The sequence below is a fragment of the Oncorhynchus mykiss genome, chromosome 18 (assembly GCF_057628025.1).
Source record: "Oncorhynchus mykiss isolate SJ-2025 chromosome 18, ASM5762802v1, whole genome shotgun sequence".
Classification (NCBI taxonomy): Eukaryota; Metazoa; Chordata; class Actinopteri; order Salmoniformes; family Salmonidae; genus Oncorhynchus; species Oncorhynchus mykiss.
The window spans coordinates 62,222,690-62,247,266 of record NC_143039.1 but is presented as its reverse complement, the minus strand read 5'-3'; the positions used below and the strand labels follow the sequence as shown (position 1 = coordinate 62,247,266).

Genomic DNA, 24,577 nt, shown 5'->3' with positions numbered 1-24,577 from the left:
CACTCTCCACCCTCCATCAAACACCCTCCATCCTCCATCAAACACCCTCCATCCTCCATCAAACACCCTCCAAACACCCTCCATCAAACACCCTCCATCCTCCATCAAACACCCTCCATCCTCCATCAAACACCCTCCATCCTCCATCAAACACCCTCCATCAAACACCCTCCATCCTCCATCAAACACCCTACATCAAACACCCTCCATCCTCCATCAAACACCCTCCATTAAACACCCTCCTCCAAACACCCTCCATCCTCCTTCAAACACCCTCCACCCTCCATCAAACACCCTCCATCCTCCATCAAACACCCTCCATCCTCCATTAAACACCCTCCTCCAAACACCCTCCATCCTCCTTCAAACACTCTCCACCCTCCATCAAACACCCTCCAAACACCCTCCATCAAACACCCTCCATCCTCCATCAAACACCCTCCATCCTCCATCAAACACCCTCCATCCTCCATCAAACACCCTCCAAACACCCTCCATCAAACACCCTCCATCCTCCATCAAACACCCTCCATCCTCCATCAAACACCCTCCACCCTCCATAAAACACCCTCCATTCTCCATCAAACACCCTCCACCCTCCATCACTGGTTCCTGCCTCATTCAGGATTAAACTCAAAACCCTCCTGCTGACTTTCCAGTGCATTAATGGAAATGCCCCTCCTTATCTCCAAGAACCCCTCTCCCTCAATAACCCCACCCGCACCCTCAGGTCAAACGATAGCCTGCTCCTCCATGTCCCCAGGACCAAGCTTCGTCAGGACGGCTGCGCACAACCAACGTTCATTATGGTGTGTCCTGTCCTTTACAGAGAGGTGCAAGACTATAAAGTGATGTGATTAAAAAACATTTAAAAATTAAACAGAGATTAAGTTTAAGCATTATCAAAGTTTTATTTTTTTAAATGTATTATAGAGGAACAGTAGTACAATTGAAACAGAAAAAGGAGAATTTAATTTTGAAAACCTTGAAAAAACATATAAAGAGTAACCTGACTTGTTTTGTGTTTGGGGTTGAGCCCAAGAAAGGCCCATTGGTTTTGCATCACTGTAGTTTGAAAAGAGAGTTGAAAAATACACCTTTAAAAAAAGCTTGTTTCTGTATTAGTGTTTTGTTTGTTTTGTCCATTATAGTACAGCATAATAAAATCTAAAACAATACATCTTGAGATCATCGGTTGTACAGTAAGGGAGTCAAAGGATAGTATAAAAACCAGAAACAGGGTGGTTAAATGGATAAGCACAGGTGTGAGCACACACACACAGACCCAGAGAGGAGAGAGAAAGGCTAGGGTTGTGTTCATTAGGGCACAACGTAGCAACGCATTTTGCAACGGAAAACAAAAACCAGTGTTTCTTATTGGACAAGTACAGATAGCAAAGCACCTCCCCGTTTCACTCGTTTTCCGTTGTGTGCCTTCTGAATGCAACCAAGACACGACACAAAGCCAGGCCAAGGTTTTAAACAAGCTGACTGCAGCGGACTGTGTGTTTCATTAAGTAAAATCAACTACTTACATTTTTTTCCCCACAGTGATTTGAAGGTAAATGATATTTTACAAACAGGGATGAGAAACTTACTATAGGTTTCCTTTAAATACATTTCCACTTTGAGAAAAGGGAGATCAAACATTTCTGTATAATTGTAGCACTTCAATATATATCCACTGCATATGGACAGAAACTGCTGTTCCTACATTTCAAACAATCCATATTTCTTATAAAATATGTTCTTAATGAAATAAAAACTATATATGTATCTAAGGTAAAGTGAATGATTATTTTTTTTTATAAAAACATTTAAATCTGACGATTACATACACAAGCAAGGATCTACACACTATAGAATTTACCTGGCTTTTTTAATACATCATCTCAACAATAATAAACTATTTTGTTTGGACAAACAGATAGAAATTAACAGTCTTGATTGCATTTTGGAGTCAATATAATATTAAATAACAAAATGTCTTAAAAAAATGTTCCGCACGGAAGAGAAACGACTGTCTTAATATTGTTCCATTCAGACCTTCTTTGGGGAAGCAAACAAAGACTAAATGATTTTCATGAACGCCAAACAAAAATAAGTAAGTGCATGTCTATGATGGCCATAGAGCTTCACTTTATATCTAACAAAGTGTTTTCCTACCTGGCAGACAAAATAAAAGGACTTAAACAAATTCAATAAAAACTGATTGTAAAAATATCATTACTTTTGAAAATGGAGTTTCTCTTTCAGAGGTCATAAATCACATATTATGATCTATCGGCACTCTTCAAATACCACCTTACACCCAACGTTCAAGTTAATAATAGCATATATATATATATATATATATATACTCAGTACCTAACATAAACCATGTATATGTATATGTATATATATATATATATATATATATATATATATATATATATATATATATAAAGTTATCTTCTTAACTTAGGTCCAGTACTGTCGGTAGTTCTCCAAAATGGTATGTGAGTGTGTGAGCATTAAATAAGAAAAGACAATAGCAAAACAGTGTTCTATAGAGAGCTGATTAATACATATAACTGAGTCATTTCAAGCTTCATGATTAGAAACATCATATACAGCCGTAGGTCCAGTATTTTGCGACATAAGCATTACAGCACCAATCATTTCCATCATTTGGCAAAATTCAAGCTTTAAATTAATGTCAAAATGCTTTATAAAGTGTTACTGTGTGGTGCTGTGATTCATACAAAGCAAGCAAATAACAATTCCCCGTATACTTTCACTGCTTTTTTATGAATCACTTTCTATTTTCTCTCTGCTTTATAAGGGATACAACAAGATTTTGGTAATGAGGCCTTATCTACTTTCCCAGAGTCCGATGACGTCGTGAATACTATTTTTTGTCTCTGTGTCCATTATGAAGGAAGTTACTGTCGAGAGCCAATGCTAACCAGCGTTAGCGCAATGACAGGAAGTCTATGGGTATGTGCTAGCAGGTGAGTAGATACCCATAGACTTCCAGTCATTGTGCTAAAGTTAGTTAGTATTGACTAGTGGAACTACCTCTAACTTCCTTCATACTGGACTCAGAGACATAGACATTGTATCCACGACTTCATCCGACTCTGGGGAAGTAGATAACGGTCCTCAATGCCAAAATACCCAAGTATCCCTTTCATATTTTTTCGCAGCATTTTTCAGTAGTTTTCTTATTTCCTGCTAAATCTTGGTGTGCGTTCTGCTTGGCACATAGCACAGCCCACTTAAATTAAACTCATAAATATGGCTGTGATAAATTAGTCACAAACAGATTTTTTGGTTCCAAGATTTGTGCATGGAAAAGATAAAATATAAAATTATAATGTTCAGAGCATCTAAACATAAAATCTTCCTGTCGGCAAATAATGCTCTCTTTCTTTGACGTACTTTATGCTAAAACACGCAGCTAACAATAAACTTTCAGACTTGACAGAAAGTCCAAATCTGAAAGGGAACTTCTCTGATAGCAGTTTACAACAAAACAGAAAACAAAGTATATTTAATAAGACCATAATAACTTCTCTTTCATAAATTAAATAATTAACATTTATTTTAAAGATGATTGGCCTATCGTAACTTAAACCGCTGTACACCACCAACCCCCTCCCCCCAAAAATAAAATACAGCACCATAAACCTGATTTCAATATTTCATTTTTTTCTCTTTCTCTAGTGAGCACTAAGCTCAGAGTCTGACACATAGAATATCTGTACATCTTGGAGTCCCTCGCTACCAAAGCTTCTCTTTGTCTCATACACTGAACCGTGTAAATAACCTCAAGGTTTGATAGCACTTTGATTGTTTACCAGCTTTTTAAAATGTATAATTCGTCAACTATTTTGTTTCTATCTGAGCAAGTCACTACTCGTTCTCAAGGGCAGCACCAGTGTCACCCTCCTCCCAGTTGGATTGGTCGTTGTCGTTAGGCTCCTCCCCCTCCTCAGCCATGTCCTCGTCAGGCTCCTCCCCCTCTCCTCCCTCCTCGAAGTCATCGTCTTCACGGACGAACCCCTCCAGGGACTCCAGGCCCTCCTGTGTGGCCTGGTGGGAATCTGCACATTCCGCACATTCCGCACAAACGCCGTAGCGCCGCGAGCCATGCCGGATCCCCACGCTGGCCGCCAGCATGAAGATCTTTTTACATACCATGCACTTGTACTTCTTGTCCTTTTTGTGCACCTGTAGGGATGGGGAGGGGGGGAGAGAGCGAGACAAAGGTTAATGCTCTGTTCAAGTTCTGTCGGAATAGAGGACAGAGTGATGAGGGGGAGAGAGAGGGAAGGTGGAGAACAGAGTCATGGAGGGGGAGAGAGAGGGAAGGTGGAGAACAGAGTCATGGAGGGGGAGAGAGAGGGAAGGTGGAGAACAGAGTCATGGAGGGGGAGAAAGAGGGAATGTGGAGGAAGGAGAGAAGGTGGAGGAAGGAGAGAAGGTGGAGAACAGAGTCATGGAGGGGGAGAGAGAGGGAAGGTGGAGGAAGGACAGAAGGTGGAGGACAGAGTCATGGAGGGGGAGAGAGAGGGAAGGTGGAGGAAGGAGAGAAGGTGGAGGAAGGAGAGAAGGTGGAGAACAGAGTCATGGAGGGGGAGAGAGAGGGAAGGTGGAGGAAGGAGAGAAGGTGGAGGACAGTGATGAGGAGGAGAGAGAGGGAAGGTGGAGGAAGGAGAGAAGGTGGAGGACAGTGATGAGGGGGAGAGAGAAGGGGAGGGTGGAGGACAGAGTGATGGAGGAGGAGGGTGGAGGACAGAGTGATGGAGGGGGAGAGCAGGTTCGTGGAGACAGGAGACAGAGTATGGATGGGTGTGTGTGTTTTGAAGAGGGAGGTGTGATTTAAAAACAAGTAATTAAGGAAATCCAAGACGACATGGTTACAAGGACATGGTGTTTAGAGGCAAGCGAGGGTGTCTGAAGGACTCAGGTCCTCTACTCAACAGGGAATGTGAGTAGCTAGGGGAAGGTGCAATGTGTTTTAGGGACTGAGGGGGTGTGGAGGTAGACTTAGGTGCAGGGTGTTTTAGGGACTGAGGGGGTGTGGAGGTAGACTCAGGTGCAATGTGTTTTAGGGACTGAGGGGGTGTGGAGGTAGACTCATGTGCAATGTGTTTTAGGGACTGAGGGGGTGTGGAGGTAGACTCATGTGCAATGTGTTTTAGGGACTGAGGGGGTGTGGAGGTAGACTCATGTGCAATGTGTTTTAGGGACTGAGGGGGTGTGGAGGTAGACTCATGTGCAATGTGTTTTAGGGACTGAGGGGGTGTGGTAACTTTCCCAAAATACCCTGGTTTTCCATAAATTCTGGTTGGAAGATTCAGGATTTCCTGATAATTACCTCCAACTAGGATTTCTGGAAAACCAGGGAATCTTGAGAAAGTAACTGTCATTTTGCAACCCTACTCAGGTGTCTGGGGGAAGGTGAGAATGTGGAGGAGGACAGCTATGTTTGGGAGGAGGTGATGTTCCCTTTTAGGTCCTCTACTAACCAGGGAATGTCTCTTGATGGGAAGGTGACAGTGTAGAGGGAGGCTATGACACGGTGATGTGTGTAGGGTCTTACCAGGTAATGTCTCTTGACGGGAAGGTGACAGTGTAGAGGGAGGCTATGACACGGTAATGTGTGTAGGGTCTTACCAGGGAATGTCTCTTGACGGGAAGGTGACAGTGTAGAGGGAGGCTATGACACGGTGATGTGTGTAGGGTCTTACCAGGGAATGTCTCTTGACGGGAAGGTGACAGTGTAGAGGGAGGCTATGACACGGTGATGTGTGTGTAGGGTCTTACCAGGGAATGTCTCTTGACGGGAAGGTGACAGTGTAGAGGGAGGCTATGACACGGTGATGTGTGTGTAGGGTCTTACCAGGGAATGTCTCTTGACGTGCTCTCTGCGGGTGAACAGCTTGCCACAGATATCACAGCTGAAGGAGCGGACGCCGGAGTGAATGATGAGGTGTCTCTTCAGTGTTCTCCGGTGCTTGGCGATGTAGTTACAGTGGGGACACTTGAGCTTATTTAGGGCCGTGTCGGACGACTCACCTGAGAAGAAAAACACAAACAGGTTATGAGTCAGGAGGCTGCTTTCTACTCAGCTGCTCAAACCCACATTTGACAGACAATGAAGGGAGGAATTTGGAGCAGTTAGTTAACGAGCCACCCTGGTCTCTGGTGGTACAACCCCTTTGCTCTTCACTTCTCAGTAGAAGAGAGGAGCTGTTGGGTGTGGTGGTGGGGTGAGGGGGGTCCCTAGTGAGGGGATATCATGTTACCATGGTGTTTATGGAAAGGGAAAACAGTCACTCAGAGTTACCCCCATAAAATACTAGAAACTGTGTCCGTTGCCATGGCAACTACTGCCTAGGGGACATAACAAAATAAGTCTAATGTGATTTCCCTACTGAAAACATGTCATTGTTTTACCATTAACCCACTGACATAAAACATTTCACATTCGTGTAGGAAGGAAAGAATCTTGAAGAAAATGTTCGGAAATGCAGTGCCTCGGTTGCTATGAACACATTTCACAAGATATCAACAAGATTCAAATTAAAGTGGGCAAAAATTACAGCCTCGATAAGGAACTACACAATTGTGAAGAAAGATATTTGAGGAATCTATGATGTGAAAAAGTGGAATCATAACACCACACTAACTACTAAACAACCCCAGGGATAGCTATAGATAGTGACTAGTTAACTGATTGATTTGGCAAGGCTCTGTGCTATTCTGTGCCACAGCACAGCCACCTGAACGATAGGGTTCTGCCTTTGTCTTTGTTTGTCCCGAGACACAAAGCGTTGTCAAGCAGGCCAGGTTGCCAGGGGGCTGAGGATAAGCAGGTCACCTGTGCTGTTCGTGTTCAACAGGATACAGTGTGTTCCACCACCTTGTGGGATATTTACATTTTAGTCGTTTCACTCCGATCCAGAGCCACTTAGAATAACTTTTCCGATCACTGATCACAATCGTATTAACCATCCACCGAGTTAGGTTCATGACATAAGGTTTGAAAACAGAATAGATCATAAGTACAGTAATCTCTAATCTGTAAGTACCAAAGTCTGAACATATTTCTGAACAGATTCTAAGCCAACTACTAGAGTGTATAATAGTAGGTACATGCAGCTTATACAAGAAGAGATCTTACCATTCTCCCAGGACTCTCCTTGCTGGGAGGAGTCTTGTAGGAGGCTGTACTGAATCTGGTTGGCCAGTTCTGTGAGAGGAGAAACAAAGAGATGATCAGAGGGGCTGAAAGGTTTGGAGGGCAGAAGGACCTTCCTTACCTTACGTACACAAAAGACCAGGCCCCACAATCCCCCCCACCCCAGTTTACAGACCTATCCCCAGGGTTGTGTTCAGCAGGGCACACTATAGGAAAAATGTTTTAAAAATAAATTAAGAAAATGACTTATTGGATAAGTCGTGGAGGTAGACCCTCCCTGTTTCATTCTGCTTTTGTGTTTTCTGTTTGGTGCCTAATCCCTGATGAATACGACCCTGGAGCTGCCTGTGTTCTGCCTGCCTGTCTGTCTGTAGAACACTTCCTCTAGCCAGGCCACTGTATTCAGCAGCCTCTCCCAGCCTCTCCCACTGGGCTGTGGATTAAGCCAGGATGAAGCTCTCAGCCCTTCACTGAGGATCATGTTACACTGAACAGGCTTAATTAGCCATAGCTCTGGGCCTGGCCCTCAGAGCCCATTGTTAAGTACCTGACCACTGGTCCCATTCTCTATTCTGCCTGCCTGGGTCAATATTTGCAATGGTAAGGACAGCCCCAGTGCATTAGGGGGGATTAGGGAGGGAGGGAGGGGCAGACCCTGACAGCTTTGCACCTCCAAGGGATTGGGAGGTTATTTAGTGTGTGTGTAAAGAGGCAGCAACCAGGCAGCCCGCACTTTAAAACAATCCAACGGCCTTGTTTAGAGAGGAACCTAGAATTTAAAGCCATAAATCCAGAAACTCTGCTATGGTAAAGCAGAGAAATGGACCTCTGGTCTCCTGAAGCTTAGGTAGTGTTCATTCGGCACCAAACAGAAGAAAACAGATTGAAACAGGGAGACTTATCCAATAAGAAATGCTAATTTATCCATTGCAAAATTTTAAAAAAAAAATCCCTTTGGTCTCCTCAGAGTTGGGTAAATCTGCTTTCAATTTATTTGTACCCCATGTATGGAACAATCTACAGAGTTCCCTATAACTGGATGTTCTGGTGCCTCTCTGGCAGTTTAAAATGTTAATTGGGGAGTGGGGACCTCCTTGCTGAGGAATGTGATTGTTATTCTGGAATATTTGTATTATATTGTATTCTACTTTGTAAATAGTGTATATGCAGGGCTCCCTTGCAAAAGAGATGTTGGTCTCTACGGTGACCTAGTTAAAATAAAGGTAAATAAATATTAAACAAAAAACATTGTGCACTAATGCTAAACCGCAGATTCTCCTCATAGTAACCCATACTACCACAGGTACAGGGGAACTGGAGCATCTCTAATACATAGATCTAGGCTGAAGAGAGTCAGAAAGGGAGGTCAAGGTGCCAAATTTGGGAATTGTGTTGCTGCATTAATGATGACACACCGAGTTGCAACACCCCTCGCCACAATAAAACATGTGAGAAGAAGATTTGTGTTGTGTTTAAAGGAACCTGGAGGAAGAATGTGTCCCCTGCTTTACTTCCTTATCCTGCAATAGGAGTGAAATCCCCCCTCAATGCATGATATCATTCCATACAGCACACTGCTTATTGGGGGCAGAGCTGGCCCTGTGTGTGAGCGTGTGTGTGTGGCCATGACAGGCTCATAGAATCAGAGATAACCCAGGATTTCTGAGGTATGGTGTGGCAGGATGAGGACAGGAGTGGGGCCGACTTAAAAAGGACAGGCTGGCCTTACTCATACCAGGCTGGCTGCTAATTAAAAAGATATACGGCTAGTGGAGGGCGTGGGGCCTTCAGTCTGGATTAGAGGTCGACCAATTAATCGGAATGGCCGATTAATTAGGGCCGATTTCAAGTTTTCATAACAATCGGAAATCTGTATTTTTGGACACCATTTTTAAAATGTTTTTACACCATTATTTAACTAGGCAAGTCAGTTAACACATTCTTATTTTCAATGACGGCCTACGGTGGGTTAACTGTCTTGTTCAGGGGCAGAACAACAGATGTTTACCTTGTCAGCTCTATGTTTACCTAGTCCAACGCTCTAACCACCTGCCTCTTATTGCACTCCACGAGGAACCTGCCTGTTACGCGAATGCAGTAAGAAGCCAAGGTAAGTTGCTAGCTAGCATGAAACTTATCTTATAAAAAACAATCAATCATAATCACTAGTTAACTACACATGGTTGATGATATTACTAGTTTATCTAGCGTGTCCTGCGTTGCATATAATCAATGCTGTGCACAATCGCGAAAAAGGACTGTTGGATTCCGGATTCGACCATATTAATGACCTATGGCTCGTATTTCTGTGTGTTATTATGTTATAATTAAGTCTATGATTTGATAGAGCAGTCTGACTGAGCGATGGTAGCAGCAGCAGGTTCGTAAGCATTCATTCACTCTCGTGCCTTTTGCCAGCAGCTCTTCGCAATGCTTCAAGCATTGCGCTGTTTATGACCTCAAGCCTATCAACAGATGAGGCTGGTGTAACCGATGTGAAATGGCTAGCTAGTTAGCGGGGTGCGCGCTAATAGTGTTTCAAACGGCACTCGCTCTGAGACTTGGAGCAGTTGTTCCCCTTGCTCTGCATGGGTAACGCTGCTTCGAGGGTGGCTGTTGTCGATGTGTTCCTGGTTCGAGCCCAGGTAGGAGCGAGGAGAGGGACGGAAGCTGTACTGTTACACTGGCAATACTAAAGTGCCTATAAGAACATCCAATAGTCAAAGGTACAGTGGGGAGAACAAGTATTTGATACACTGCCGATTTTGCAGGTTTTCCTACTTACAAAGCATGTAGAGGTCTGTAATTTTTATCATAGGTACACTTCAACTGTGAGAGACGGAATCTAAAACAAAAATACAGAAAATCACATTGTATGATTTTTAAGTAATTCATTTGCAAAAAAGTAGGAAAACCTGCAAAATCGGCAGTGTATCAAATACTTGTTCTCCCCACTGTATATGAAATACAAATCGTATATAGAGAAATTGTCCCATAATTCCTATAATAACTACAACCTAAAACTTCTTACCTGGGAATATTGAAGACTCATGTTAAAAGGAACCACCAGCTTTCATATGTTCTCATGGTTTGAGCAAGAAACTTAAACGTTAGCTTTCTTACATGGCATATATTGCACTTTTACTTTCTTCTTCAACACTTTGTTTTTGCATTATTTAAACCAAATTGAACATGTTTCATTATTTATTTGAGGCTAAATTGATTTTATTGATGTATTATATTAAGTTAAAATAAGTGTTCATTCAGTTTTGTTGTAATTGTCATTATTACAATAAAAAAAAAATGGGCAGATTAATTGCTATCGGCATTTTTTGGTCCTCCAATAATCGGTATCGGCGTTGAAAAATCATAATCGGTCGACCTCTAGTCTGGATCAGACCTGGGTTCAAATACTATTCGAAATCTTTCAAACACCACCAGCGTTTGCTCAAGCCTGCCAGATGGGTGGGTTTTGCAGTTTGGGGACTATTCTTTTTTTGTTGTTTTTTTGTTGTTGAATTTTACCCCTTTTTCTCCCCAATTTCGTGGTATCCAATTGTTTTAGTAGCTACTATCTTGTCTCATCGCTACAACTCCCATACGGGCTCAGGAGAGACGAAGGTTGAAAGTCATGCGTCCTCCGATACACAACCCAACCAAGCCGCACTGCTTCTTAACACAGCGCCATCCAACCCGGAAGCCAGACGCACCAATGTGTCGGAGGAAACACTGTGCACCTGGCAACCTTGGTTAGCGTGCACTGCGTCCGGCCCGCCACAGGAGTCGCTGGGCTGCGATGAGACAAGGATTTCCCTACCGGCCGAACCCTCCCTAACCCGGACGACGCTAGGCCAATTGTGCGTCGCCCCACGGACCTCCCGGTCGTGGCCAGTTACGACAGAGCCTGGGCGCGAACCCAGAGTGTCTGGTGGCACAGTCTGGTGGCACAGTGCCCTTAACCACTGCGCCACCCGGGAGGCCTCAGTCCCCAGTTTGGGGACTATTCTATTGGTCCATTATGCCAGGCAAGCTCAAATCAAGCACAGATAAAGTATTTGAAATGATTTGAAACCAGGTCTGCTCAGGGTACTATTACTCTTTCTAGTCTCTGACTAGCAGTAGCAGGCTGCCATGTCCAGTGGAACAGGACTGACCTCTGGACTAACTCAGACCTCCACCAACTAAATACCATGACTAGAGGTATGGTCGTCATACCATGTCAGTCTAGGAACTAAACAGAAAATGCTAGGCTTACACGTTCTCTAAAACAGGGCTGCTGTTTGGTCATCTAAACAACTGTTGGTTCGACCTACCTAAAGAATGTGCATGTGTTTATGTGTAGTCAGTTGGGGGACTGAGTGCTTGGTCTGACTACCTAAAGAACTGGCTACCTAAAGAACTGGTGTGAGAAGGGGGTGACGTACCGGCGTTCTCAGAGAGGAAGGAGAAGTCCTCCCTGGGATAGGAGGCTGAGGGCTGGATGAACATCCCCTCATCAAACCCTTCCTCTGGCTCTGGTGGGATGTTGTAGACGAACCGCCGCGTGATCTGTTTCTTCCTCCGTCCGCTCCCCGGCTGCACCCTCTGACCTTCCCTCTTCACCGCCACCACCCTGCCCGCCGCAGCCCCGGGAGCCGGCTCGTTCCAGACGAACACCGGCCCCGGTCCCGGAACGCTCGGAGGCTCGTTCTCAGCAGACTCGGATGAGTTCTCACAGCCCCAGCTGGAGCTTCCCAGGGCGCAGCCCTCCCCTGCAGACAGCTCCACGTCACTGGGTTCCTCCTTTACACTGCCTCCCCCTGCTTGCTCCCCATCCTGGACATGACCACTGGCTTTGACTGACAGCTTGGACAGGATGCTGGTGGCCCAGAAGTTACTCCCAGGCTTCTTGTTGGTGCTGCCGTCTGAGCCCACCTGTCCAGCTCCGTCTTTGGCCACCGTTCTCCTCTTGTTGTAATCCACCACCACTGAGTCGGGGGCCTCCTGCTTGATGCTGATGTTGAGGGCTTCCTTGATGAACCCCCGACACGATCCCACCACCTCCGTCATCTGGAGGTAGGAGGCCACGGACATTACCTCGATGGCGTTCTGACTGGTCAGCAGGAGGTTACCGCTATACAGGAAGTCCAGGATGACCGAGAAACCTGCCACTGCCGCCACGTCGAGGTGGGTGTCGGTGACTGTGGTCGTCTGGTCACATGACGAGGATGATGAGGAAGTGTTCTCGCTCTTGGTCAGGCAGTAGAGGGTCTTAAAGTAGCGGCTCCCGGCTACGAGGATGTTCTTGTGCGCCCGGAACACCTCTCCACTCACCACGATGTTGACGTCACAGAGGATTCCTCCCTTGCGTTGTTTGTTTAGCTCCTGCAGCAGCTGGTAGCAGTAGGAGTCCTGGTTAGGTTTGTTGTTCCTGTAGTAGTCTTCTGTCTCCATGTCTGTCCCCTGGGGGGGGTCCTCACAGCCAGGCCGCTCCAGCTCCTGGTAGACAACACACACACACACACACACACACACACACACACACACACACACAGAGAGAACGAGAGAGAGAGAAACAAATAGATGAGCAGGATTAATGGCTAGGGACACACAAAGGAAAGGGACAATGACAGAGATGCACCTGGCAGGGGTGAAACTGGTCTAACTGGCTCCATAATGGGGGAGGTGTTGCTTCACCTGGAACTGGAAATGTGGTAACTACTTCCAAAGTAGACTGAAATACAGTCAGAGAGCTGCTTAGGTTACTGTTACTCCCACTTTTGCAGAAAATTATGGCGCAGGTTCCCACATCATGCTGATTTTTGTGTCCAGGAATAGGGCCTAATCTGGGTCTGTGACAGCAGCTAATAGTGTTATAACTAATCAAAAGAGACAGAAACAGATTTAATTGTCCCAAAACCCCACCCGCTACCTGTCAATATGATGGCTGATGGGAGAGAAACTCATTCTTCTTCTACCTCCATCCCTCCCTCTATCTTCCCTATCCCAACATGGGAGTTTCCCATCCAGGGCAGCAGGCCAAGCTGGTACGGAGGAGAGCCAGAGAGAGGGAGTACACAGCACTGCACTGACTGACATAACTGTTACTATACTAACACACTGCCTGCATACATTTCTGCCTCGTTTGGAATTGCATAGCAGATGTCCTAATCCTGAGTAATTTACATTGCTCGAGCCCTGCATTTTCTCTCCCCCACCCCACTCTCCTTACACAGCTGGGTTTTCAGCTCAAGTAATTTATATTAAATCCATTTCTCTGCTCTTCGAGGTCCCCACCCCCCTCCCTACTCTGAGTGACTGGAAGCCCTTGTCCGCGCAGGCATGATCGGGGTTATTATCAGGAGCAGCAAGGCACTCTGTTCCTGCTAGCTAACGCTAGGAAGGACCTGGTCTAGAGGAAAGGAGCGAGAGGGCGAGAGAGAGCTAGCAGAGAGAAGAGATAGAGCCAGGTCACCCCATTTACCCTCACAATACCAGGCTCTCTCCTCTCTTGCAGGCTCATTGTTCAGTGCTGCTTTGTGCCTCACTGGGGTTTCTTTGTGTGGCCCTGCACTCACACACTTATTAGATACAGCAGCTAAACCCTGGCTCCTCTGTGCCTGCTCTGCTCTTTGCTCCCACTTAACCAGAAAGGCCCTGACTTGACACTTGTGTGTGTGTGTGTGTGTGTGTGTAAGGGAGACGGGCTGCATGTGGCTCTCTAAGAGGGGCTAAGCACTGAATAGGATAACAGGAAGGAAGACGCAGAATGATTCAATCATCCACACAACCATACAATGGGCTCAATGCCAGAGAGTCGGTCACCTTATTTTCTGCCCTAACAGGATGGGTAGTATTTGGAGAGGTGTGGCATTGACACTTTGAAAGGCGTGTGTATACGGAAGGAGGGTGAGCAGGCAGATTAACCATCTCTGGTGAAATCGCCTGCTTCCTGGTTGCATAAAGAGGCATATTTACTATCTTTAAATCAAATTTTATTTGTCACATTCGCTGAATACAACAGGTGTGGACTTTACCGTGAAATGCTTACTCACGAGCCTTTCCCAACAACACAGTTATAAAGTAAGACAATTAACAAATTAAATAGAAAATAGGAACACAAATAACAATAACGAGGCTTTATACAAGGAGTACCGGTACCAAGTCAATGTGCAGGGGTGCGAGGTAGTAGAGATAATATGTACAGGTAGGGTTAAAGTGACTAGGCAGTCACATTCACTGGATTAACAAGACGCAACAACTGACAGGTCACAATGGTGGGGATACGTCCTGGTATTCAGGCAGTTTTAACCATAATAACTGCCACAGTAACTGAGACTGGTCACAATGGTTGGGGTACAGGCCTGCTACACTGCTGCATGTAGGCCTAGGCTGTGTGAGCTGGGCTGCAGTATGGAGGTACGGGAGCCAGGCTAGGACACTACTCTCTCTGGCTCCATACTCGGCTCATCCTTCATCCAGATGTGCCACGTGTTACAGGTCTCTCACACTGCTCTGGCTGAGTCCAAATGAGAATACCATGGTGAGAAGACGAACCTCTGACGTGGCCATTTATTGTGAGCCAGGCCCAGTGATGTTATGGTGGAAACATGAGGTTAGAGTACTGGTAGGCTCGAGGCCCGTTGACGTTCATCATCTAAATTAAATCTAGTGCCTTCAGGAAGTATTCAGACCCTTCCCTTTCTCCACACGTCATTACACAACAGCCTTATTCTAAAGTGGATTTGAAAAAAATTATAATCTCATCAATCTACACACAATACCCGATAATGGCAAAGTGAAAACAGGTTTTCCGAGACAGGATTGTGTCGAGGCACAGATCTAGGGAAGGGTACCAAAAAATATGTCTGCAGCATTGATGGTTCCCAAGAACACAGTGGCCTCCATCATTCTTAAATGGAAGAAGTTTGTAACCACCAAGACGACTCCTAGAGCTGGCCGCCTGGACAAACTGAGCAATCGGGGGAGAAGGGCCTTGGTCAGGGAGGTGACCAAGAACACGACGGAAGCTACTCCTCAGTAAAAGGAATATGACAGCCCACTTGGAGTTGGCCAAAAGGCACTTAAAAGGACTCTCAGACCATGAGAAACAATATTCTCTAGTCTGATGAAACCAAGATGGAACTCTTTGGCCTGAATGCCAAGCTTCACGTCTGGAGGAAACCTGGCACCATTCCTACAGTGAAGCATGGCGGTGGCAGCATCATGCTGTGGGATGTTTTTCAACTAAAGGGACTGGGAGACTAGTCAGGATCGAGGGAAATATGAACATAGTAAAGTACAGATATCGTTGATGAAAACCTGCTCCAGAGCCCTCAGGACCTGAGACTGGGGCCAAGGTTCACTTTCTAACAGGACAACGACCTCAGGACAACGCCACAGGAGTGATTAGAGACAAGTCTCTGAATGTCCTTGAGTGGGCCCAGCCTGAGCCCGGACTTGAACCCAATCAAACATCTCTGGAGAGGACCTACAGAGAAGGATGGGAGAAACTCCCCAAATACAGGTTTTCCAAGCATGTAGCATCATACCCAAGAATACTTGAGGCTGTAATCGCTGCCAAGGGTTTTATTTACTTTATTTATCCGTTATTTTACCAGGTAAATTGACTGAGAACACATTCTCATTTGCAGCAACGACCTGGGGAATAGTTACAGGGGAGAGGAGGGGGATGAATGAGCCAATTGTAAACTGGGGATTATTAGGTGACCGTGATGGTTTGAGGACCAGATTGGGAATTTAGCAGGGACACCGGGGTTAACACCCCTACTCTTACGATAAGTGCCATGGGATCTTTAATGACCTCAGAGAGTCAGGACACCCGTTTAACGTCCCATCCGAAAGACGGCACTCTACACAGGGCAGTGTCCCCAATCACTGCCCTGGGGTATAGGGATATATTTTTTTTTTTAGACCAGAGGAAAGAGTGCCTCCTACTGGCCCTCCAACACCACTTCCAGCAGCATCTGGTCCCCCATCCAGGAACTGACCAGGACGAACCCTGCTTAGCTTCAGAAGCAAGCCAGCAGTGGTATGCACGGTGGTATGGTGCTGGCATAGGGTGCTTCAACAAAGTACTGAGTAAAGGTTCTGAATACTTACGTAAATGTAATATCAGCTTTATAAAATGTTCTAAAGATTTCTAAAAACCTGTTTTTTTCTTTGTCATTACGGGTTATTGTGTGGAGATTTAGGAAGGGAAACTATTGAATCAATTTTAGAATAAGGCTGTAACGTAACAAAAATGTGGAAAAGGTCTGAATACTTTCCGGAAGCACTGTGTGTGAAATTCTGTGTTTAGGCTATTACTATCGACGGATTACTAAAATGGACTGCAAATACAGCCTAGGCCGATACAAACAGATTGAAACAACTTTTACAGTAGATCTACCTAACAGTCCTTAACTGTGTGATGTAGGCTACTGTTGACTAATCTCTCACCATCCAGGAGTACAAATATAAAACACTTCCTCTTTTTGTGGAACAATATCCCAGAAAATAAAAACTTACCAAGGGCCCTGGGCTAATGTGACTACACACTACCATCCATCTACCATCCCATCCCTACCCTGAGGCCAGCTGGCTCCATACTCTCCCCTAACCCGACCGTCTCCCAGATGCTAGAACAATGTGGCAGTGTGTCTGGCCCTTAAGGTGTGGGTTGGGAGCAGGCCTCCAGGCCTCCCAACAATGCAAATAGCTCCTCGTTGGGTTGACGGATTCCAGGGATGAATTGCCCCCCCCCCCCCCCCCCAGACTTTGGTCCGGAATTGGGTGAAGAAAAATATGCCATTTCATGTGCTGCCACAATGTAGTTCACACAGGAATTATATTCTAAACAGCATTAGGCTACTATATATGGGGGAAAACACCACAGGGAAAATCATCTTTGCATATTTAAACTTTGACATTAACAACTGCACAGAAATTCAAGAAATTTTAAAGGCATCTAAAATATTTTTTTACCCAAAGCTACGAAATGAAATGAGGCCATAGGAAAGTGTTTGATTAGGCCTTATCCCTCACCATCCCTAACCAAGCAGCCAGGGTAGTCTTGTTTTCAGGGAGGAGGACTACTTCTTCACTAATCCCTCCTCCCACTGCTTTCCTTCCTAATTAGTGATGTGTACAAGTTAGTGGATCCCTTCACTTTAAGTCATTCTGATTAGTGATTGCGTATATCGGACTGAACTAACCCTGGTGGTCTGGCAGTGTGATCCAATCCTCTTGCATTTCACTGACAAATTAGAGTCAAATTGTGGCTGCATGCTCTTAATTCCCCTGACAGCTTGAATCAGAGTCAGGATAAGAGGTGATAGGGCGTAGATGTCAAATAGGAAACTGGGCTCTGTAGTTTTTTTTATATACTGCTGTGATTACTCTTTAACCCTGTGTAAAAACCCTGTAATTACTACAGTAGCGAACAACATTGTTAGATAGAATTTTAGCAATTGCTTTGTATTTGGGTAGCAATGGTGATGGGCAGGTTTTGTAATTACACATGTGGAATGTTCCATCTCACCCAGAGGGTGTTTCATAGTCCTATGATGAATATTCCAAAAGTGATTTATTTGCAGCAATATACACATTCATCATTTTGGTATTGGGAACATCATCAAGTAATCAATCATTGATATCAATCCTAGGGGAAAGAACCCTTGGTGATGGTTTCTGTCCTTCTGTACATACAACCTGACAATGTATAGCTTGGTAATTATATATTTTTTTAAAACATACCATAAAAAAAACTATTAACCCATGAATTGTATGGGTTGACGAGGTCCAGATGTTGCCATGACAATCCATGCTGCTGCCAGCATACATACACTACATGAACAAAAGTATGTGGACATATGCTCGTCGAATATCGCATTCCAAAATCATGGGCATTAATATGGAGTTTATCCCCCCTTTGCTGCTATAAAATCCTCCTTCCTCTGGGAAGGCTTTGCACTACATGTTGGAACATTGCTGCGTGGACTTGCTTCCATTCAGCCATTGGAGCATTAGTGAGGTCGGCACTGATGTTGGGCGATTAGGCCTGGCTTGCGGTAGGCGTTCCAATTCATCCCAAAGGTGTTCGGTGGGGTTGAGGTCGGGGAATCTGTGCAGGGGAGTCAAGTTCTTCCACACTGATCTCAACATACCATTTCTGTATGGACCTCGCTTTGTGCACAAGGGCATTGTCATCCTGAAACTGGAAAGGGCCTTCCCCAGAACGTTGCCACAAAGTTAGAATCGTCTAGAATGTAATTGTATGCTGTAGCATTAAGATTTCCCTTCACTTGAACTAAGGGACCTAGCCCAAATCATGACAAACAGCCCCAGACCATTATTCCTTCTCCACCAAACTTTACAGTTGGCACTAGAGGTCGACCGCTTAATCAGGGCCGATTTCAAGTTTTCATAACAATCGGAAATCGGTATTTTTGGGCGGCGATTTGCGATTATTAAAATATATATATATTTTTATTTAACTAGGCAAGTCAGTTAAGACCACATTCCTATTTTCAATGAAGGCCTAGGAACGGTGGGTTAACTGCCTTGTTCAGGGGCAGAACGACAGATTTTCACCTTGTCAGCTCAGGGTTTCAATCTTGCAACCGCACAGTTAACTAGTCCAACGCTCTAACCATTGCACTCCACGAGTAGCCTGCCTGTTACGCGAATGCAGTAGAAGCCAAGGTAAATTGTTAGCTAGCATTAAACTTATCTTATAAAAAACAATCAATCATAATCACTAGTTATAACTACTAATCCAGTTTAGCAGGCAATATTAACCAGGTGAAATTGTGTCATTTCTCTTGCGTTAATTGCACGCAGAGTCAGGGTATATGCAACAGTTTGGGCCGCCTGGCTCATTGCGAACTAATTTGCCAGAATTTTACGTAATTATGACATACATTAAAGGTTGTGCAATGTAACAGCAATATTTAGACTTAGGGATGCCACCCGTTAGATAAAATACAGAACGGTTCCATATTTCACTGAAATAATAAACTTTTGTTTTTGAAATGATAGTTTCTGGATTCGATCATATTAATGACCAAAGGCTCATATTTCTGTGTGTTATTATGTTATAATTAAGTCTGATTTGATAGAGCAGTCTGACTGAGCAGCAGCAGGCCCGTAATCATTCATTCAAACAGCACTTTCGTGCGTTTTGTCAGCAGCTCTTCGCAAGCACAGCACTGTTTATGACTTCAAGTCTATCAGCCTAATGGCTGGTGTAACCAATGTGAAATGGTTAGCTAGTTAGCTGGGTGTGCGCTAATACTGTTTCAAACGTCACTCGCTTTTAGATTTGGAGTAGTTATTCCCCTTGTGCTGCAAGGGCCGGGTTTTTGTGGAGCGATGGATAACGATGCTTCGAGTTTGGCTGTTGTTGATGTGTTCCTGGTTCAAGCCCAGGTAGGGGCGAGGAGGGGGGTGGAAGCTATACTGTTACACTGGCAATACTATAGTGCCTATAAGAACATCCAATAGTCAAAGGTATATGAAATACAAATGGTATAGAGAGAAATAGTCCTATAAATACTATATTAACTACAATCTAAAACCTCTTACCTTGGAATATTGAAGTCTCATGTTAAAAGGAACCACCAACTTTCATATGTTTTCATGTTCTGAGCAAGGAACTTAAACATTAGCTTTTTTACATGGCACATATTTTACATGGCACACATTACTTTCTTCTCCAACACTTTGTTTTTGCATTATTTAAACCAAATTGAACATGTTTCATTATTTATTTGAGGCTAAATTGATTTAATTGATGTTTTATATTAAGTTAAAATAAGTGTTAATTCAGTATTGTTGTAATTGTCATTATTAAATTTTTTTTTTTTTTTTTAAGTATATATATATATATATATATATATATATATATATATATATATATATATATATATATATATATACACACACACACCGATTATATACTGATTAATCGGCCGATTTAAAAAAAATATCTATATTTTTATTTTTTATAAATCGGACGATTAATCGGTATCGGCTTTTATGGTCCTCCAATAATCGGTACCGGCGTTGAAAAATCATAATCGGTCGACCTCTAGTTGGCACTATGCATTTCAGCAGGTAGCGTTCTCCTGGCATTCGCCAAATCCAGATTCTTCCGTCAGACTGCCAGATGGTGAAGCGTGATTCATCACTCCAGAGAACGCGTTTACTCTGCTCCAGAGTCCAACGCGGGCGAGGTTTCCACCACTCCAGCCAATGCTTGGCATTGCGCATGGTGATCTTAGGTTTGTGTGTGGATGCTCGGCCATGGATACCCATTTCATGAAGCTCCCGACAAACAGTTATTGTGCTGACTTTGCTTCGAGAAGCAGTTTGTAACTCGGTAGTGAGTGTTGCAACTGAGGACAGATGATTTTTACTCGCTTCAGCACTCTGCAGTCCCATTCTGTGAGCTTGTGTGGCCTACCACTTCGCAGCTTATCCATTGTTGCTCCTAGACGTTTCCACTTCACAATAACAGCACACACAGTTGACCGGGGCAGCAGGACAGAAATTTGACAAACTGACTTGTTGGAAAGGTGGCATCCTATGACAGTGTCATGATGAAAGTCACTGAGCCCATTATATTGCCAATGTTTACCTATGGCTGTGTGCTTGATTTTATACACCTGTCAGCAACGGGTGTGGCTGAAATAGCCAAATCCACTAATTTGAATGGGTGTCCATATACTTTTGTATATATAGTGTATGAACCTATTGTAACCTTTTCACAGAAAGAATTACATGTGGGTCAGGAAGGGAGAGTATGAAGGGGTAGCTAGCTGTCAAGCTGCTTGGACTTGATTTACCTCTCCTCCTGTCCAACCTAGCCAGTGACACACCATCTATGGATTCTGGGGAGTCATCTAGCACAATGCCTCTAATTTAGCTGCTCCAACGGGAGGGGAGAAATGCGCCAGAGGTCATTCTGCATTCTGCTCTCCACTGTGCAAAGCAGAACAGAGAGGGGGGGGGGCAGGGGTGCGGTTCACCAGCTAGCAAAGCAAGCTAGCAATCAACCAAGGTAGTTGCTGGGGCAACAAAAGCGTTTGTTGAATGGTTGCAAGTGCATTATACTCTGGCACAGAAGAAAACATACAACTCCAGGCAAATGTTAACAGTAGATAGCTAGCTAGTATGTGTACTGTCCCTGAAGCTATGGAAATATATATATATAATAACACCCTAAGGTAGCTAGCCACCAATGTGACTCCCATTACTTGTACGTGGAATAGCAAGTTAATGGGAGTCACACTGTCACTGGGCTACAGGCTAGCCAGATTTGTTTCGCTAGTAATGGGTTTCTGTATAAATGTCACCATTAAGCACATTTTAATAAACGTGAGCTGTAGCTAGGTATTTAGATTAACATGGGAGCATCGGGTAGGCTAGCTACCATTAACTATCAAACATGTCTGATTAGAACTAGCAAGTAGCTAGCTAAAAAGTAGCTAAGATTAGCGAACTAGGAAGCCAGCTGGATAGCCTCTCGCGGGGAAATGGAACTGCCAGGGAACTGAAACTCAGCTGTGCGTAAATATTGGCTAAGTTAGACATAACTCAAAATGATAACCATAAATGACGCTGTAGACACTTTACCTGCTTGGTCGGATCATTCCTTCCGTGCTCAGAAGACAGGTGATGTCTCAAAAGCAAGGCCCGCTTGTAATTTCGACTGCCTTTCACCAGCTCGTCGTTGTTTTTAGTGGCAATGTTGTGACACCAGGAGCAAGACATAAGTCCCGTCTCCTGGCAAAATTTGAGCCATGGGAACTCCTGTCGCCATGATGCTTGGAATGGCGAATGTTTCTGGAGTAACGTCTGCGGTCTCATTTCTACCCAAGACTTCCTGGCACCACCCGTTTCCTGCTCCCCGTCTCCCCCGCTCCCCGCTTCGCCTCTGTCCTCGCTGTTCAGGCCGTTACCCGCTGTCCAGTTACTCCCTTTCCTGGACTCGTCTTTTCTGACAGTTACTGCCACCCAACCGACACGATCATCTCCGTTCCCGTCTGCCCAGTTGCCCCCTTCCGGGTCCTCTTCCTCCTCTGCCTCTGGTTCTGTGCTATCGCTGACAGATCCCCCACCCTCCACTCTCTCTTGCGATGGTCCTTTTGCCCCCAGATCCCTATCCTCTTCTTGATCTGGTCTGTTCCCGTTCAAATTTCGGTCTTGACAGGCCTGGGCCTCCCAGCTGTTACTGTTGCTCCCCCCGACACCACTGGAACCGGTTACGGCTAATCCACCTCCTCTGAACGCCAGCGACCTGCGGTTTCTCTCCCCAGACATTTTCTTAATATATTAAAATATACCACTTTCTTAACAATATCCCTACCGACTAATGTCGATATATTAAAGTATTCTATGTTGCGGATCCGAATTAAATGTCTGTTTATCGTTTTTTCCTACTTTGGCCTCCTGGTGAGAGTATGTAGGTTATGCGGAAATAAATAAAGCTTTAAAACGCATAATGAATTTCAGGGTTCTAGCTGCGTCCGCGCAGGCCCTACAGAGGTCGAATGGCAACGACTTTCCCCACAATGCACTTCGACCAGAGAAAGGGGGGTCGTGGGGGGTCATTTAAAGGAAGATGGGGGTGCTGTTCTTTTATAGCTCAACGCCGTTTACAGCAAGGGGTCTTTTGTGTGAGTGGCTGCACCCATTTTCCGCGTGCTTTTCATCTTTGGTTTTGCTTGTCTCCAACCAACAAATCCTTGTCCTCCTTTCAGACCTCCTGCCAAGCGGGGTGACGGTCCCCTTGTATTTAACTGCATCAAACAGATCTAGTGCGCACCTATGGTATTTGTATTACATTAATTTCAATGGGCAGGTACAACAAATGATCCAACCAAACGCACAAGGTGTGGTGGTGACCTAGGAACCTACAGATACTAGATACTCTCTGTATGTTCCTAGGTGGTGACACAGCTACCAGGTGAATGATTAACACTTTCATGGTTCATTGCGTTCCACATTTTTCTCCATTACTATTTCGTTATTTCCAATATTTTTTATGCAATCCAACATCACCCAGTTTTTAATAGGCGTATAATAAAATAAAGTCAAACAAATGTTGTCCAAATAAGTGTATATTTATTTAAAATTAATTATGTGAAAAACCATAGCAATATCAGAAACTGTAATAATCAATAACAAACCAAATACGTAACTAATAATTGATTGGAAATGTATACAGTCCTACGCGGCCGAGTGGAATATATATATTTTCATTAGGTTTTATTGATGAATAAACCAAAATTAGTAGTTTATGATGATACAGTAAGTAATACGTAATACGTAAGTAATACGTTTATGTTTAGATAACAACAAAAACATAAAACATTTGTTTAGGTATAACTGACATTTTTTCGTTTTTCTCCCACAGATTATTCAAATTACACTGCCACAATCAATATGTGAATATATATTGATCTAAAACCTAGAATAATCCCATGGAAGCCTGCTCCTGACCATTTGCTCCTGCAGGTGGCAGTAGTCTTTCATGATTCGCTGAGTTTTCTGACTGACAGCACTGTTCCAGTAATGCGTTGTTAGGCCTAGCGTCCAGTTTCAAAACCAGTAGATTAAGGACTAAACCAGGACAGTGTGTGAACATGATGGGGAGTGTGACCTACTCTGTTTCTGATAACGGCAGGTGTATATAAAGCCTTGTCAGGTCTAAATCCAGAGTGAAAGGGAGGGTAATACAATATGCATACCCATACAATCAGTCTCTCCATTAAATGGCTTAAACGTATTTGTTATACTTTTTATTTTTAGTTAAGTATTTCTTTGAATGCAAATGTATAAATCAATCATCATGAAGGGGGGCTGGTGTGTCAACAGACAGTCTAGAGACAGTCTGGTTATAGTCTGAGTCAAAACTCATATTGGGTGTATATCAATTAGGTTACAGGTCAGATTGAAACCCAGTCTGGAAGGTCACTCTGGGGCCACATTAAATCCACTTGTGTATGTTCAGAAAGACATCAATACAGCTGTCCTACAATGAAATATAGAAAAATTACTATAACGAAATGTGAAATATTAGTTTGTCAGCCTTGGCGCGCTGAAATAGACAGCTTGATTACATGTTACACATTGAAACACGTGCCTGGCTCTGGTTGTGTTCATAAATTCAGAGAGTTTAGCTCTGGGAGCACACACTGGAAGCGGTGTAGGGTTGATCCAAGCGTTCTGACATCACAACGGCAGTCAAGCACCAAGCTAACGTTGCCTAGCTTACTAGCTACTTCCAGACACATACCCCTAGAAGAGCTGGTTAGGCTGTTTTCATGACCTTTATTTAACTAGGTGTAACAGTATAGCTTCCATCTGTCCCCTCGCCCCGGGCTCGAACCAGGGACC

General features: G+C 44.3%; 1 protein-coding gene across 1 annotated transcript; it reads right to left on the bottom strand.

Moving 5' to 3' along the window:
* Positions 1-891: 891 nt before the first annotated feature.
* On the bottom strand, positions 892-24,563 carry LOC110496548 (zinc finger and BTB domain-containing protein 10). The gene is made up of 5 exons (XM_036953293.2): positions 21,812-24,563; positions 11,617-12,670; positions 7,175-7,243; positions 5,891-6,066; positions 892-4,215 (listed from the first exon to the last, which is right to left on the bottom strand). The coding sequence occupies exons 1-5, from the start codon at positions 22,496-22,498 to the stop codon at positions 3,898-3,900; spliced, it is 2,304 nt and encodes a 767-aa protein (XP_036809188.2). The 5' UTR covers positions 22,499-24,563; the 3' UTR covers positions 892-3,897.
* Between the last annotated feature and the right edge of the window lie 14 nt (positions 24,564-24,577).